The 15,783-nt window shown below is 61.0% G+C and overlaps 10 protein-coding genes across 10 annotated transcripts; 6 read left to right on the top strand and 4 right to left on the bottom strand.

Moving 5' to 3' along the window:
* Positions 1-13: 13 nt before the first annotated feature.
* Positions 14-340, bottom strand: OSTLU_9413 (predicted protein; the record flags this gene model as incomplete). Its single annotated transcript, XM_001417301.1, has 1 exon — positions 14-340. A coding segment is annotated over one exon (327 nt), but the record flags the coding sequence as incomplete, so codon positions are not given.
* A 521-nt stretch (positions 341-861) lies between these two features.
* On the top strand, positions 862-5,349 carry OSTLU_36947 (predicted protein; the record flags this gene model as incomplete). The annotated part of the gene is made up of 2 exons (XM_001417549.1): positions 862-1,065; positions 1,213-5,349. Coding segments are annotated over 2 exons (4,341 nt in total), but the record flags the coding sequence as incomplete, so codon positions are not given.
* Positions 5,350-6,395: 1,046 nt separating this feature from the next.
* Positions 6,396-7,102, bottom strand: OSTLU_31350 (predicted protein; the record flags this gene model as incomplete). Its single annotated transcript, XM_001417300.1, has 1 exon — positions 6,396-7,102. Exon 1 carries the CDS (start codon positions 6,615-6,617, stop codon positions 6,396-6,398), a length of 222 nt encoding a protein of 73 aa, XP_001417337.1. The 5' UTR covers positions 6,618-7,102.
* A 432-nt stretch (positions 7,103-7,534) lies between these two features.
* On the top strand, positions 7,535-9,652 carry OSTLU_31349 (predicted protein; the record flags this gene model as incomplete). The annotated part of the gene is made up of 1 exon (XM_001417548.1): positions 7,535-9,652. The coding sequence occupies one exon, from the start codon at positions 7,535-7,537 to the stop codon at positions 9,650-9,652; it is 2,118 nt and encodes a 705-aa protein (XP_001417585.1).
* Positions 9,653-9,823: 171 nt separating this feature from the next.
* Positions 9,824-10,314, top strand: MRPL28 (Putative mitochondrial ribosomal protein L28; the record flags this gene model as incomplete). Its single annotated transcript, XM_001417547.1, has 2 exons — positions 9,824-9,954; positions 10,068-10,314. 2 exons carry the CDS (start codon positions 9,824-9,826, stop codon positions 10,312-10,314), a joined length of 378 nt encoding a protein of 125 aa, XP_001417584.1.
* Positions 10,315-10,482: 168 nt separating this feature from the next.
* Positions 10,483-11,550, top strand: OSTLU_87094 (predicted protein; the record flags this gene model as incomplete). Its single annotated transcript, XM_001417546.1, has 1 exon — positions 10,483-11,550. The coding sequence occupies one exon, from the start codon at positions 10,483-10,485 to the stop codon at positions 11,548-11,550; it is 1,068 nt and encodes a 355-aa protein (XP_001417583.1).
* A 267-nt stretch (positions 11,551-11,817) lies between these two features.
* OSTLU_31346 (predicted protein) lies at positions 11,818-12,513 on the top strand (the record flags this gene model as incomplete). Its single annotated transcript, XM_001417545.1, has 1 exon — positions 11,818-12,513. The coding sequence occupies one exon, from the start codon at positions 11,818-11,820 to the stop codon at positions 12,511-12,513; it is 696 nt and encodes a 231-aa protein (XP_001417582.1).
* A 134-nt stretch (positions 12,514-12,647) lies between these two features.
* OSTLU_15159 (predicted protein) lies at positions 12,648-13,280 on the bottom strand (the record flags this gene model as incomplete). Its single annotated transcript, XM_001417299.1, has 1 exon — positions 12,648-13,280. The coding sequence occupies one exon, from the start codon at positions 13,278-13,280 to the stop codon at positions 12,648-12,650; it is 633 nt and encodes a 210-aa protein (XP_001417336.1).
* Positions 13,281-13,583: 303 nt separating this feature from the next.
* On the bottom strand, positions 13,584-13,901 carry OSTLU_31344 (predicted protein; the record flags this gene model as incomplete). Its single annotated transcript, XM_001417298.1, has 1 exon — positions 13,584-13,901. One exon carries the CDS (start codon positions 13,899-13,901, stop codon positions 13,584-13,586), a length of 318 nt encoding a protein of 105 aa, XP_001417335.1.
* A 481-nt stretch (positions 13,902-14,382) lies between these two features.
* OSTLU_15158 (predicted protein) lies at positions 14,383-15,573 on the top strand (the record flags this gene model as incomplete). The annotated part of the gene is made up of 1 exon (XM_001417544.1): positions 14,383-15,573. One exon carries the CDS (start codon positions 14,383-14,385, stop codon positions 15,571-15,573), a length of 1,191 nt encoding a protein of 396 aa, XP_001417581.1.
* Between the last annotated feature and the right edge of the window lie 210 nt (positions 15,574-15,783).

Here is a 15,783-nt window from a genome sequence, read left to right as displayed (position 1 = left end):
GCGCGCGCGCGCCCAACCGCCGCGCCGCCGCCGACCGCGCTCGCTCGTCGAACGCGCTCCCCAACGCCTCGTCCTCGCCGAGCATCGGATTCATCGTCGCGATCGCCAGCGCCTCGTGCACTTCCCCGAAAAACCCTCGCACCGCTTCCTCGCCTCCGCTCGTCCTCGCGCCGTTCGTGAGCAACACCATGCGCGCGCGCGTCGGCGCGCAGTGCGCGTGCGCGTCGACGTCGTTGAATCGATCCACCACGCGCAGGTACGTCGCGTTCGTCTCCCACGACCGTTCGTCCACGAAATCGAGCGCCGCGCGCACGACGAGTTCGCGCATCGGCGCGTCCAGCGGCGCGCTCGTCTGCGCGTCGTCGTCGTCGTCGTCGTCGTCAGTCTTCCGAGCGCGGTCTCGCATCCTTCGCGCGTTCGAACAAACATTCGCCCTCAGACGCACCTCCGCGCGCGCGCCGTCGTCTTCGCGCGCGGTGAAGTCGCGCGTGTATATCGGGACGTCGTTCGCGCTCACCACCGTGAGCGCGAAGTACGACATCGCGCGTCGAGAGGCGCCGAATGCGGATTACTCGCGCCACGACATCGCGGTCGCCGACTCCGCGACCGCGACACCGCGACGCGCGACGCCGCGACCGCGCCCGGCGCGCGCGCGCGAACGCGCGAGATCGCGAACGCGCGTCGATCGCGAACGCGTCGCGAACGCGCGAGACGGTGACGTGAGGCGGCGATTCTCGAGCGAATCGAAAGATGCCATCTGGCGCGGTGGACGTCGTCGAGGGCGCGCTCGAGCGCGTCCAGCGCGCGTGCGGGACGAAGAAACACGCGGCTATCATCGATGCGATCGATGCGGTGCGAGCGATGACGCGGGATGGGACGTTTGAATCGTTGGGGACGAAGGCGTCGACGACGACGACGACGACGACGAGCGGACGCGGGGACGCGCTGCGAGAGGCGCAGATGGATGTCGTGCTGCCACCACTGCGCGCGGCGATGGACAGCGGGTCGGCGAGCGTGATCGCGGCCGCGCTGGGAGCGGTGCAGGTGCTCATCTCGAGAGGTTTGGTGGAGGGACGGGCGACGCTCGCGGGCGGGACGCTGGAGCGGTTCGAGTCGACGAGCGACGCGGCTGGACGAGCGGAGGCCGTGGCTGATGTCGACGCGCGGGATGACGGCGACGTTGCGAGCGATACGGTCGCGGCGTCGCGCGAGCGGGACGAATCGGAGCCGTCGGGTGCGCGAAATCACGCGGGTGAAATCGTGGACGCGATCTGCGGCGCCGCGGAGGTGCGAGACGAGGCGGTCGAGTTACAAGTGTTGAAGGGCATACTCACCGCAGTGAGCAGTCGTACGTTCGAGGTGCACGATAGAGCGCTCTTGCGCGTCGTGCGGACGTGCTACAACATTTACCTTTCGAGCAAGTCAGAGGTGAATCAAAACACAGCCAAGGCGACGCTAACGCAAATGTTGACGACTGTTTTTCATCGTTTGGAGGCGGATGACCCGCACGCTTCAGCGCCGACTATTGTCGTTGCGGACCTGCTTCGACCGATTGGTTCCGAAGCCGAAGTTGACGGCGTTACGGCCATGTCGGCAGCGGTACAGTCGTTCGTAAATAAAGTCACGACGGATATGAATTCGGTGGGATCGTTCAATTACTTTTCAGACCCAGACGCGGTGGTGAAATCGGACGCAATCGAGCACGAGATTACGGAGAGCGAATTCGATAATGATACCGCCCCTATGACTCCGAACGCGGTGACGCAGTCGTTGGACGCGTTTTCGCCGGGAGCTATGACGCCCGCTCGCACCTCGGGCACAGAACAAGCTTCTGAGCTCGAAACAGATGCCTTTTTAGTTTTTAGGTCGCTGTGCAAGCTCTCGAAAAAACCAGGCTCCGACGTCAATGGTGTTGCGCTCGTTCGAAGCAAAGTGTTGTCGCTGCAGTTGCTCAAGATTATCATCGAAAACGCCGGGGATGCATTTTCTTCGAGCTCACGTTTTGCCGACGCCATGCGTGAATATCTGTGCGACGCAATCGTCAGCAACGCGACACCTAATGTTCCAGAAGCGTATCAGCTAGCGTGCTCAATCTTTTTGACTCTGCTTACTCGATACCGGGCCTACCTCAAGGCTGAAATTGGTTTCTTTTTCCCTATGTTGTTGCTCAAGCCGCTCGAGCTCGTGGAGGGCGCGCCGTTGAGCGCATACAATCAACGCGCGACGCTCGTCAAGGGATTTCAAATCATCTGCGCCGACTCGCAGCTCATGGTTGATCTCTTCGTGAACTATGACTGCGATTTAGACAGCCAAAACGTGTTCGAGCGCTGTGTTCTGTCCTTGGTTCGCATCGCGCAGGGTGTCGATGTCAGTCAGGCGAGCGGCCCAGAGGCGGCCCGCGAGTCCGTGCTCAAGCTCGAAGCGCTTGAATGTTTGACGACCCTCGTCGCATCACTTGACGATTGGGTGAGGGTACAAAGTGGTGGCGACGCGAGCACGAGCGATAGTCAGCACGACGTCGTGGAAGAATCTGAGTCTGGATTTTCGACACCTTTGAAGACGAGCAGCCCGGCGGATCTGGGTGATAGCATAGCGAAGCTCAAGGCTGATAAGCAAGAGTTCCAAGAGGGAATCACTCTCTTCAACAAGAAAGCGAAGAAAGGTCTGGCTTATCTGCAATCGATTGGGCGCCTTGGGACGTCTCACAATGAAATAGCCGAGTTCTTACGCACGACGCCTGGGCTGGACAAGACTGTAGTCGGCGATTACTTGGGTGAACGCGACGATCCGATGCTACAGGTCATGCACGCATACGTTGACGCGCTAGATTTCACATCTCTAACTCTTGACGACGCGATTCGCAAGTTTTTAGAAGGCTTTCGCCTCCCAGGTGAGTCTCAAAAAATCGATAGGCTCATGGAGAAGTTTGCCGAGCGCTACCATAAGTTGAATCCGGAAGTGTACAAGAGTGCCGACACCGCTTACGTCTTGGCGTTTTCTGTCATCATGCTTAATACGGACGCGCATAACCCACAGGTTAAGAATAAAATGACCAAGGAAGGGTTTGTTCGGAATAACAGAGGGATCGACGACGGACAAGACTTGCCGAGCGAGGTGCTCGAGGATTTGTACGACCGCATCGTGAATAACGAGATCAAATTGAAGGAGCCAGCAGAGGTGGCTCTGAGCGCCGCGGAAAAGAAAGATAAGAACAACTTTTCCGCTAGATTAGGTATGGATGTCCTCTTTTCGCTCATGTCTGGTAAGCGAGAAGAAGAAACAATACAAATCGACACCGCCGATTTGATAAGTCAAGTTCGCGCGCGGGCCGCAACGACGAAAGGCTTTCTGACCGTCGTGGAGGCCGGGTGCGCGAAACCGATGCTTGAATTGATCTGGAATCCCATACTGTCGCTGCTTGGTACTGCATTTGAAGACAGTGAAAGTGTGTCCGTGATATCGAACTGTTTGGAGTGTTTCCGAAGAGTCATCAGCGTCACTTCGACGCTCGGCATGCAAGAGACTCGAGACACATTTATCGCGTCCCTTACAAAGTTGACTTCTTTGCATCATGCACACTCAATGCGTACGAAGAATGTCATCGCGGTGAAGACTTTAGTGCGCGTTGCGATCGAAAATGGAAACGATCTCGGGGACATGTGGACTACAATTCTGGCTTGTGTGAGTAGATACGAGCATCTGTATGCGCTCGCGAGCGGTTTCAACGATAGTTCGTTGTTTTCGGAGTCCGGATACAGTAGAGATGACGACGCACAAAAACAAGCCCGGCCTAGGCTCTTCCGGCGTTCGATATCATCAGACCGAGCACTGAAGTCTCCACTCGCACCGCAGTCAAGCAACGTTAACGTGCGAGACGATTCGTCGAGCACTGTCGAGGTCGAACAAAAGTTTGATTTACTTGGCTTGGATGGTTTGAACCCACCTGATCGAGCTGTGCTCGAACAACTTCATCCCGATGAACTTGATCATTTGTTCCACGCCAGCGTCAATCTCAGCGGTGATGCTATCGTGGGTTTCGTTCGAAGCTTGTGTGAACTTGCTATTGAAGAAACGTCTTCAAATCATCCGAGAGCGTACGCGCTCGGAAAGATTGTCGAGGTTGCTTCATTCAACATGGATCGTATTCGTTTTATCTGGGCCAGAGTATGGCAAGTGTTGAGCGACTTCTTTGTCAAGGTGGGATGCTCGCCAAACTTGCAAATATCCATGCAAGTAGTCGACTCTCTTCGACAGCTCGCCATGAAATTCTTAAGTCGTACCGAATTGGCCAACTACTCGTTCCAAAACGAATTTTTGCGACCATTTGTCATCGTCATGCGTCAGTCTCCGGCTGTCGAAATCAGAGAGCTCATCATTCGGTGTGTTTCGCAGATGGTGCAGGCTCGCGTGGCGCATATCAAGTCTGGTTGGAAGTCGATGTTCATGGTGTTCACCACGGCGGCGGCGGACGAAAGTAGCCAAATCGTGGCGCTGGCGTTCCAGACCATCGAGCGAATTATTCGCGAGCATTTTCACTACATCATCGAAACCGATACAGTGGCGTTTACCGACTGCGTCAATTGTCTCGTTGCGTTCACAAACTCTGAGGCGGGTTCGGAAGTTTGCTTGAACGCCCTCGCGTTTCTGCGCTTTTGCGCTCTCAAGCTCGCCGAAGGCGCGCTCGGAGACTTGGAAGAAACCGCCGCGACGGAGAAGCAGCTCGCGACGGATGGTGTCGTGGAAGTGACACAGATGAAGTCAACAGTCACCACGACGTGTTTCACAGACGCCGATGCGCACACATACTTTTGGTTCCCTCTTTTGGCTGGACTTTCTGAGCTCACGTTTGACCCTCGCGCAGAAATTCGCACCTCAGCGCTCGAGGTGTTGTTCGACACGCTCAAGTTCCACGGCGGCTCGTTCGCTCCTGGGTTTTGGTCACGCGTGTACGGACGCATTCTTTTCCCTATATTTGATCACGTCCGTGCGGATATCATGCCGAGCACGAGAACGATTGGCGGCGATGTCGAGTACGAAGTAGCGGCGGAGGACATCGATGATTGGTTGTACGGCACGTGTACGCGTTGTCTTGAACTCGTCGTCGATTTGGCGGTGCAGTTTCACGAACCAATCGTCGAGGCCGGAGTTATGCCAGATTTGCTCGAGCTATTGTGCGGTCTCGCGTCGCGTTCGCACGAGCAGCTCGCCGCGTGCGGCGTCGTGGCTTTCAAGCGCTTGCTCATCAATGGCGCTTCGTCAATCAAGGAGCGAGAGTGGCACCAGTGCATGGAGGCGCTGAAGAAGGCTTTCGGTGAAACAACGCCTGACTTCGACGTTTTCATTCGAGGTCACGATGATGCCGCATGGGAGGTGAACGTCAATGCGGCGATCGTGCGCGTTAAGACTCAAGCGCTCCTGGTGTCCGCCGCGTACGACTTGTCTGCCGAGGCGTCGTCGCGCGCGTCTTTCAACGTCGACACACTCTTCGTGTTACTCGATGTTCTTGAAGGTGTGTACGCCACCGCATCAAAGGCATCACTTTCGCTCATATGTTTCAGCGAGCACGAAACGATACCGCGCGTGTCAGCCATCATTCACGAAGCCCGTCCACACGTCCTCGGCGTCGAAGCGAGCGCCGCGTCTCTGGCGCTCCGTACGCTCGCCGGTTTGCAAGTAACGGCGAATGGATCTGAAGCGCGATCGAATCAGCTCGCGCGCACCGCGTCGGTCGCATTCAAGAACTACGAATGCTTACAGACCGTGACATCGGACGTCGACTTGCGCGAGTACTCGCGCGTGTACTCGCAGGTGTGCGTCGACGCGCTCGACGCCGTTCGCTCGCTCGACGCGGCGAGTTTCAAAACGCACCTCTCCGATATCTACCCGCTCCTTACCGCCCTCATTCGGCGTGAGGATAAACCAAGCGAGCTATCGAACGCTCTCTGCGATTTATTCACCGTTCAAATTGGTCCTCTCCTCGCGATGGCGGTACAGTGCGACGCGAACGAAGCGCAAGTCTTAGAATTTGAAAATTGAACATGTTAGTTTACATCGACACAAGTGCCAGCACTGCTCGGCGCGAAAGGAGTGATATTGAGGCGCAGAATATACATATGGCTTGGGCCAGCTAAACCGGCAAAAAATAATCACGAGGCGTCGCGTTCCATCGTTCCTTCGCGTATTACGCGAAGGAGCGGACTCGAAGCCTTATTGCGTGCAAAACCGCCCGCGACGTCTCGGGCGCATCATTCGAAGAATCATAAAAAAGTACACGTCGTCGTCATCATCAGTTTCTTTGATCGCGCTTCGTTCGCGCTTCGTCAAGCCACGTGCGGCTGTTCGAGCGGTCGTCTTCGGCGCCTGGATTCGGTCGAATCACACCAGATCGTCAGTCGTTAGGTCAGAACACCCGAAAACGGGCGGGCTCGCTCGCGCGTCGCCTCGCGCGCGTCGCGCATCGGCCCGCGTCGCTCGCTCGCGCGTTTGAACGCATGTTTTCCAGTGTAACATTCCATCGCTCCCGCGCGGGATGTCGATCGGCGTCGACGCCGCGCGCGACTCGCACGCGAAGCCCCCCTCGTCCGAGTCCCTCGCCTCGCGCACCGCCACGTCGGCATCGACGTCTCGCCCGCTCCCAACGCGCGCGCGCGCGCCGACATCCACACCACCGCCCGCACTCTTTAAAACGAAATTCTCATCGCACGAATACTCGCTGTCCTCGCTCGGCGACCGTCGCGCGCGCGCGTCGCGCGTCGTTCCCCCGTCCGCGCCATCGCGCGCCCGCGATCGCAGCGCCTCGGCGAGCAGCGCCCGTCGCGGGCTCGTCGACGCCCCCACGGTCACCGACGGCGGGCTCGTCGACGGCGTCGATCGCGCCGACGTCGTCGTCGATCCATCGCTCGCGCCGAACCCCGTCACGCACCGCGGCGTCGCGCCCTTTCCGAAATCGTCGCCGCGTCGCGCCTTCGCGCTGTCGTCCCGCGTCAGCATGTCCGCCGTCCGCCGTCCGTCCGCGCGTCCGTCCGTCCGTTCGCGCGCGTTCCCTAAACGCCCGTTCCCTTCGATCGCGCCCGCGCGCTTCGCGTGTCGTCGCGCGTCGCCGTCTCGCGCGCGCGACGCGTCGCGCGAAAAAGCGCGTCGCGCGCGCGCTTTTTCGCGGCGAGCGCTTTTTCGCGCGATCTTTCGCGCGATCACCGGAGACCCACGGCGCGTTTCGATTGGCTGACGACGTCGAGATCGCGCGTTTCGATTCGCCGACGCGCGCGATCGCCGCGCCGCGATCGCGCGCGTGGATGATGGGACGAGGCGCGTAGTGTGAGACTCTCGTCGAGTCGCGACCCATCGACGGGGCGACCGAGATCCGACGCGACGGACGCGACATCGACGACGCGCGGCGTCGCGTCGCGCGTCGGCATCGCGCGACGCGTCGGCGCGCGGATGCGACGTCGAGGTCGCTGACGGCGGCGGTGGAGGCGCGGGCGAGGCGCCGACGCGCGGCGGCGCGGCGGCGTCGGTCAACGCGAGGCGCGCGGGCATGCCCGCGGCGGAGAGCTCGGACGACGAGGACGACGCGCGCGCGGACGGCGCGCGCGCGACGCCGACGGCGAAGAAGCGACGCGCGGCGGCGGCGGCGGCGGCGGAGGAGGATGACGAGGACGCGGCGTTCGCGAACACGCTCTCGCGAGGTTTGCAGAGCGGGCACGACGCGCGCGTGACGACGCGCGTGGCGGACAGGGAGGGACAACAGAGATTTCAAGACGCGCTGCACGCGGTGGCGAATGCGTTTCGGGCGTGTAAGAGATCTGGGCGGACGCGAGACGCGGAGGTCGCGAACGCGGTGGAGCTCGTGCGAGACGCGCACGATCGATTGCCGTCGGAGATGCGCATTCCGGCGGAGTCGCCGTACGAAAAACTGATGCGATATACGCGACATCTGACGCAGCGCGTTGGTGTTCGCGATGACATGTCGAAGAACTTGCCGGAGTCGACGGTGCGCGCGATCGAAGACGCGGCGAACGCGCTCGCCGAGAGCGTGCCCGAGGCGATGAATAAGAGCGACGGTCGCAATGCGATCACATCTTTGAACGCTTTGAAGCTCACGTTGGATCGCACCCGAGGCGCGGCGTCGAGCAAAGCGGGTAGTGCGTGGGATGACAAGGCGACGCGCTGCAAGGACGTGGCGCAGGCTTTGCTCAACGTCACCGAAGCGGACACCAAGGTGACGATGCACTCGCAGTACTTGGGCGGTCCGATGCACGCACTGGACGCTTTTGCGAGCGACCAGCTCACGGAAATGTCGCATGACGAAAAGACGACAGACGCGCAATATTTGTGGCGCGTGTTGCGCGCGTTTTCGCAGGCGCTCTTTGAGCAACATTCGGTCGATTCTTTCATAGCCAAGGCGATTCCGTCGTCACTACAAAAGGAGGCGCGCGACTTCTTCAAAAATCGAACGTCCAAGGACTGCGCTTTGGATACTTTGGTGAAGCGAGTCAAGTTATTTCCAGCGCTCGTCATCGCGGCCTACGGTTCGATGTCGTCAGATAAGGTGACAAAGATTCGCGAAGTGCTCTCAAATCCAGTCGAAGTCGCGCTGCCGACGAGCATCCAGTTCATGAAGATCCACGGTCACGCGCTCGCTCCAAGCGCGAACGATGTTCTTTTTGTCCAGCGCGCCACTACAGAGCAAATAGCGCGATTAAATCGGGCCGGAATTCCGTTTCACGCCAGCATCACGAGGCAAGAAGCGAACGCTGCACTCGAGGGTGCGGAGCAACACATTAAGTGGGAAGAAGACAACGCACCGCAGAGTCACGCGCTCTTGCAATCGTTGTCGTCGTCGCCAATACCGTCACTTCCAGTTCCACCGGCGTCTTCTGTTTTCGAAAGACTCGGAGAAAAAGTGCAAGTGAAGAAGACGAAAACTCAGCTGAAAGCTGAAACTACCAAGGATTTCAAACATTCAAAGCGGTGCAAGATTTGCGATCACACCGTCCATGCGCCTACGCCTACGTCCTTGGCGAACGTCTGGGCGCAGCATCAGACTTCGAAGATGCACAAAGCAGCGGTGCAGGCGAAGAAAGATGCGAAGAATACGCCGCAGCAAGCACCTCATCCTCTCGCTTCGTTGGCCCCCGTAGAGCGTGCGTATGCGCAGATGGTCGACGTTCCTCCGCCTCCGACGTCCATGGCTAAGGGTGAGAATCAAGGAGATGTCCGAATCATGAAAGCGCAAATTACACAAGCCACGGAAGTTCCACCGCCACCACCAGAAGGGTGCGCACGCGCGCTCGGGTTCCAGTACAAAAACGCCGGTGTGTCGCATCCGTTAGAAAAGCTTTGGGTGCCCGGCGAAGAGGGCGAAGTCGTGAGTCGTTCATCGACAGAGACACACGTCGGGGCGATGAACAACGGCGCGAGATACGGTGACGTCGTCGGACGGCAAATTCAACAGCGTTTACAAAACGTACAGCATCAGCAGCAGAGTTTAAAGCGGAAGCGCATTGAGCTCTTCGCGAGGAAACCCGATCCGCCGCGCCGAGGGCCGGTGTATTGCAAACACTTCGATCGTGGCAACTGCTGGAACGGCGACGCGTGCAAGTTCAGACACGGTCGCGTCCCCGACTCGCCGTGCGATAGCTACGACGGCTAAGGAGACGCAAGTCGTCGCGCTCGAACGTGAAACACTCGCCGAGGTCGCCACCGAAACCGCACGGCGCGTCGCGCGCACAAACGAAACATTCATTCACTCATACCTAGCTCGCGCTGTACGATATCACCCACGAAAACGATACCTCACCGCACACGTCCGCGCCGCGCCTCGATGTCCACCGAGCTCGCGCCCGCCGTGCGACGCGCCCTCGCGCGCGTGGTGCAAGGCAAGGCGCGCCGCGGTCTGTTCGCGGGTAAACACATCAAATTCGGCAACAACGTGAGCGAGGACGGGGGCAACAAGTGCGTGTTCGCGTCGCGTTCGAGCGATCTCACCGCCCCGACGCACGGTCTCGGCGCGCCGCCGCGCCGCCGGTCATCGACTAACGATTCGTGTCGCATTTTCGCGCGCGCAGAACTCGCCGTCGATGGCTTCCGAACGCGCAAAAGAAGCGAGTGTACAGCGAACTCCTGGAGGAGATGATCCCGATGCGCGTCACCGCGCACGCGCTCCGCTGCATGGACAAAGCCGGCGGGTTGGACGAGTACATCTTGCGCACGCGCGATCAAGATTTAAAGAGCGTGTTCGCGTTGGAGTTGAAGGAGCGTTTGAAAGCGGCGAAGTCGGCCATCGACTCCGCGACGGCGCCGAGCGCGCCGTGAGCGCAGAGACGAGCGCCGGCCGCGCGCGCGATAGAATTAGCCACTCATCCGGAGAGATCACAATCCTAGGTAGCGTTGATCATCATCACGAACTCTTCTTAGCCGAACGCGCGCTCGTCGACGTCGCTCGCGCGCGCTCGCTCTTCGCCGCACTGTTCGCCTCGCGCGATGGCGAGGTCGAAGAAATCCGTCCCCGCCGCCTTCCCGCCCGTCCCCAAGCGATGCGTCGTCACCGGCGGCATGGGCTTCGTCGGCCGTCGCCTGGTCGAGATGCTCGTCGAGCGCGGCGCCGAGCGCGTGGTGGCGTTCGACGTCGCGCCGAGGCCGAGCGACGCCGAGGACGACGACCGCATCGTGTGGTTTCAGGGCGATCTCACGAAGCCCGATGACGTCGATCGAGCGTTCGAGGGCGCGGAGTGCGTGTGGCACATCGCGGCGCTGGTCGGGCCGTATCATAAGCGCGAGCTGTACGACGCGGTGAATCGCGTGGGGACGCTGAACGTGATCGCGGCGTGCAAAAAGCACGGGATTACGAAGTGCGTGATGTCGTCGTCGCCCTCGACGCGGTTCGATGGGAACGATATCAATGGAAAGCGAGAGAGCGAATTGGGTTTCCCGAAGGTGTTCTTGCAGGAGTACGCGGAGAGTAAGGCGATGGGTGAGCAGGCGATGATGGACGCGTGCGACGGGAAGACGTTTTTTAGCGTCGCCGTGGCGCCGCATCAGGTGTACGGACCGAGGGATATGCTGTTCATGCACAACTTCCTGATCAACGCCAAGAGGTTGAGGATTTTCGGGAACGGGGAAAACTTGATCAGCGTGTGTTACGTGGATAATTATTGCCACGGGTTGATTTTGGGCGAGCGAGCGTTGTATCCAAATTCGCCGGCGTTGAAGAAGTTTTACATTTGCACCGACGGTGAGCCGGTCAAGCTGTGGGACTTCTTGGATCGCGCATTCGTCGAACTCGGCTATCCGTCGTTGAAGAACAAGTTCAAGCTTCCCGGTTGGACTTTCATGATGCCGCTCGCGTACGCGTGCGACGCCGTCGGCTACCTGTGCGGCAAAAAGTTCAAACTTACTCCGTTCTCCGTGCGCATGTTGCTCATCAACAGATGGTTCAACATCGAGGCCGCGAAAAACGATCTCGGGTACGAGCCGATCTACACCCCCGACGAGGCGTGGGCGAAAACCAGAGATTGGTTCGAAAAGGTTTGGAAGCCGAAGTATGGATGACGATTCGCCTCGCCGAGGCGAGCGATTCTTTCCCCGTCGCGCGCGACGGGTTGTACGCTAGACCAACATATTTGCAACGCTCGCAAGTTTCACATCACCCGTTTCGCTTCGCTTTCGTCCCGCAATCCATCGTTTCGCGACACGATCGGCGCGTCCGCTCTCACGGCGTCTGGCACACTGGAAATGACGTCAGAGCGACTCGCATCTTATCCGCACATCGCGCCGTGCTCGCGCCCGTCCGCGCCCTCGCGCGCCTCGAGACGAACGATGAGCACCGCGCGTGCGTCCGTTTTCACTCCGACCGCGCGAATCGCGCGCGCATCGCGCGCGCACCGCGCGCGCGTCGCCAAACCGTTCGCCGCGACGGCGGAGGCGCCCGCGAACGCGGCGCTTCGGCAGTTCCCGGACGCGCCCGCGAAGATCATCGAGCACGACGACGTCCTCGGGTGGGCGCAGCTCGAGTCGAAGCTCATCGCCGCGTGCGCGACGAACGTCGGGGACTCGAGCGTGAACGCGAGGTTCCAGGCGGCGGCGCTGCTGGGGGCGACGACGACGTACGACGCGGTGAACGAACTGAGCGTGGTGGAAGTGTACACGCAAGTGTACGAAGGCGATCTCACGACGTGCAGCACGATCATTGATGTGCACTTGCGCATCTTGTGCGAGAGCATGATCGACGGGGACTGGGAACGAATCGGGAACTGCTACAAGAAGTTTCACGATTTGCCGCCGCAGTTGAAGCGGCAGAGCTTGTTGGCGACGTCCGCTGTCGCGGAAGCCGCGCTGTTATTCACGAAGGAGGAGTACGAATACATGGTTTCGTTCTTGCAAGACATGTACGAGTCGCCGGACGCGACGGAGGAGCTCAAGGCGGAGTATGAGGTGAACTTAGAGATGGTGACAGCCATCGACCGCTTCATCGACGAAATGCAAAAGAACAAAGACGAGAGAGATCGCTCTTAGAGTCGCCATCGATGTCTAGTACTGGTAGTTATCGCTTGATTTATTAACCATATGAATTGCTTTCAATCATCGCACCGTGTGGCGCGCTTCTAAAAAACTACGGTGATCGCTATTGTCAAGCCGGAGCGCTTCGCTCACATGTGCTCAGTTCCGGGCGCGCCGAAATAAAGCGCGTGCAACGCGAAACCGAAGAAGAGAATACCACCGACGAACGACACCGTTCGAGGGGAAATCTTCATGGCGACGATTCTGCCTCCAGCAACCGCCAAGGAGGTGCAGAACGTGTGGCCCAGGATACCGCCGATGGCGACGCCGTACGGGTTTTTATGCGTCGCCAACGCGATGGTCGTGATCTGACTTCTGTCACCCCACTCGGCCAAAAAGATCAGCACAAAGGCTTCGATGAACACTGGGGACGAAATCTTGGCCAAAACACGCGCCACGCGCGTGCGCGTGCTCACGGACGTTCCCTTTTCCAACTTTTCTTCAACCTCTTCGATTTCCCCCGTCATCGACGCCGCGCCGTCCGATTTGTACGCCAAGTACATCAACCGACATCCAAAGAACGTGTACAAAACGAACGCCGCCTTACTCACCGTCTCTTTACTAATCAACTGCGGCACCACCAACCCGAGCATGACGGACAGCACGGTCATGATGGTGAGCGCGCACAGCCCGCCCGCGAGGACGACGCCTCGCGAGTTTCGCATCGCCATGATGGCGGCGATGATGAACGTCTCGTCCCCGAGTTCGCTCACGAGCACCATGCCGAGCGAAGACACGAACCCGTCGTTGAATCCGCCGTCGCCCTCGGGCACGGCGTCCGCGCCGAGCGCGGTGAGGTCGTCGCCCGCGCGATCCGCGGCGGATAAGCGCGCGGCGTCGACGACGCCGCACAGCGCGCACGCCGCGAAAACCACCGCGACGACCGCGGCGCGGGATCGCGCGCTCGCGCGAGACATCGTCCTCGCGCGCTCGCGCGGCGCCATCATCGGCGGCGTCGTCGAGTGTCGCGCGTCGTCGTCGCCGAAGTCGTTCGAGCGCGCGCGCGCCTCCGTCGTACGTTTCAATCACGCGCGCGGCGCGCGCGCCCCCGCGCGCGCGACCGCGCGCTCAAACTCTACTCTACTCATTCTAAACAAACTCTCGTCCGCGCCGTCGCGCGTGACGCGCCGCTCGACCTCGGGCTTGAACGCCGACACCATCGCGCGCACGCGCTCGTCCGACCAGTCCGCGAACCCGTTCGCGTCCGCCACGCGCCGCACGTCGCGCGCGGTGAAATATCCGCGTCCGCGCGCGTCCAGGAGTTCGTACGCGCGCGCCAGCGCGTCGTCGCTCGGTCGTCGCGCGCCGCGCGCGTCGTCCGCGTTCGATGCGTCCGTCGCCATCGCGTCGCGCCGCGCGCGTCGCGTCGGCGGCGCGCCGTCGCGGCGGCGCGCCGTCGGCGTCGGCGACGACGCATCGGCGTCGGCGTCGGCGTCGGCGTCGCTCGACGCGTCGACGCGCGCGTCCGCGGTCGCCATCGCGTCGCCGTCTGCGGGGCGAGACGCGACGGCGACACTCCGCCGCGCGATGCCGCGCGCGTCGCTCGACGCGCCGTCGCGCGCGCGCGCGTCGCTCGACGACGCGACGCGCGCGTCGACGTCGCTCGACCGCGCGCGCGAGCGCGGCGACGCGCGCGATTGCTTCAAGACGCCCGAGGGGCGGTACAACCTGGAGCGCGCGGTGTCGCTGCGACGCGCGGGGGCGCGCGCGCGAGGCGCGGGCGCGCGCGAGGCGTACGACGCGAGAAATCGACAGCGCGTGGAGGTGGCGACGGTGGAGGGGCGGCGGTACGCGCTGGTGAACGCGGGAGAGGGGGTGCGCGCGATGGCGTTGGACGAGGCGAACGACGCGAAGACGGCGGCGAGCGTGACGTTCGGAGGCGCGTGCGTGACGTCGCTGGCGTGGAGGGCGAAAGAGGAGGGCGAACGATGCGATTTGCTCGTCGGATTGGCGAACGGGGAGGTGTGTGGGGTGGATTTGGGGAGATGGTTGGGGGAGAAGGCGAAGCGGGCGACGGCGACGACGACGCGATGGAACGCGGACGGCGACGGGGTGAACGCGTCGAGGACGACGTGCGTGCGGTGGCGAACGAGAGGGGACGATAAGGAGAACCTCGCGACGGGGTTCGATTTCGTGTCGTTGCACGCCGATGGGAGCATGTACACGTACGATTCGTCGAAGGATGTCGTCGCGGCAAAGTTTGAGGCGTTGGCGGACGCGTCGGCGCTGAGCGTCGCCGCGTCGCAAGTTCCCGGGTCGAATCCGAGCGCGCGATGGCATTTCGGACGACATACGCTGAATGCCGCGGCATTTTCTCCCGATTGTCGTTATTTAGTCGTCGTGAATGGGGCGGGGATGTGTCGCGTGTTGGACGTCGAGCTCGACAGGCCGAACATCGTCGCCGGCTTCAAGTCCTACTACGCCGGTTTCAACGCCGTGACTTGGAGCCCGTGCGGTCGGTACGTCATAGCTGGTGGTGAGAGCGATATGCTCGAAATATGGGGGTTGTACGAGCGAGAAGTCGTCGCGTGGGGGTGCGGCGGCCATCGCAGCTGGATCACCGACGTCGCCGTGGACGAGCGCGCCGCCGGCGAAGGTCATCGCTTCCTTCGAATCGCCTCCGTGGGCGAGGACTGTCGAGTGGCGTTCTGGGACTGGCATTTCCCCGAAGACGACGACTTCGGCGAAACCGCGGCGCGCGACTCGAACACCGCCACGCTCGCGGACCAAGCCTCGCGACTCTCCGTCGGCGCCGCGCGCGCGTCTCGTCGCGCGCCCTCTTTCGTCGGCCCCGACGCTAACATCGTTCAGTCCGCCCATCGCGACGAGGTTGAACGTCTCGTCCCTATCATGACCCACAAGCTCCACACCTCGCCCGTCACCGCCGTGCGTTTCACCGCCGAAGCCGCGCTCACCGCGACGCTCAACGAAATCAAGCTCTGGCGCCGCCCGTCGCATCCATCGCGTTACGTCCACGACGACGACCATGAAGAGAGCGATTTAGGGTTTCCGTGATTTGATTGTGTGATTTTCCCGCGCGTAAGCGCGCGTTGTTTAGTCCTCGCGCGCGCGCTAGCTCGTGTATTAACTTATCAAGCGCCGCGGCGCGCACATGTGTTCCCACAACCCTGTACTCGATCGCGGGTACCAAAACGAAGCAATCGCGCGCACAATCCGTCTCTTTGCGCCTCGCTCGCTCCCGCGCGACACCAAACGCACGAAAAC

Source organism: Ostreococcus lucimarinus, chromosome 4 (genome assembly GCF_000092065.1).
Source record: "Ostreococcus lucimarinus CCE9901 chromosome 4, complete sequence".
NCBI classification, from domain to species: domain Eukaryota; kingdom Viridiplantae; phylum Chlorophyta; class Mamiellophyceae; order Mamiellales; family Bathycoccaceae; genus Ostreococcus; species Ostreococcus sp. 'lucimarinus'.
Note: the sequence above shows the minus strand (reverse complement) of the source record. Positions and strands in the feature narration are given on the sequence as shown.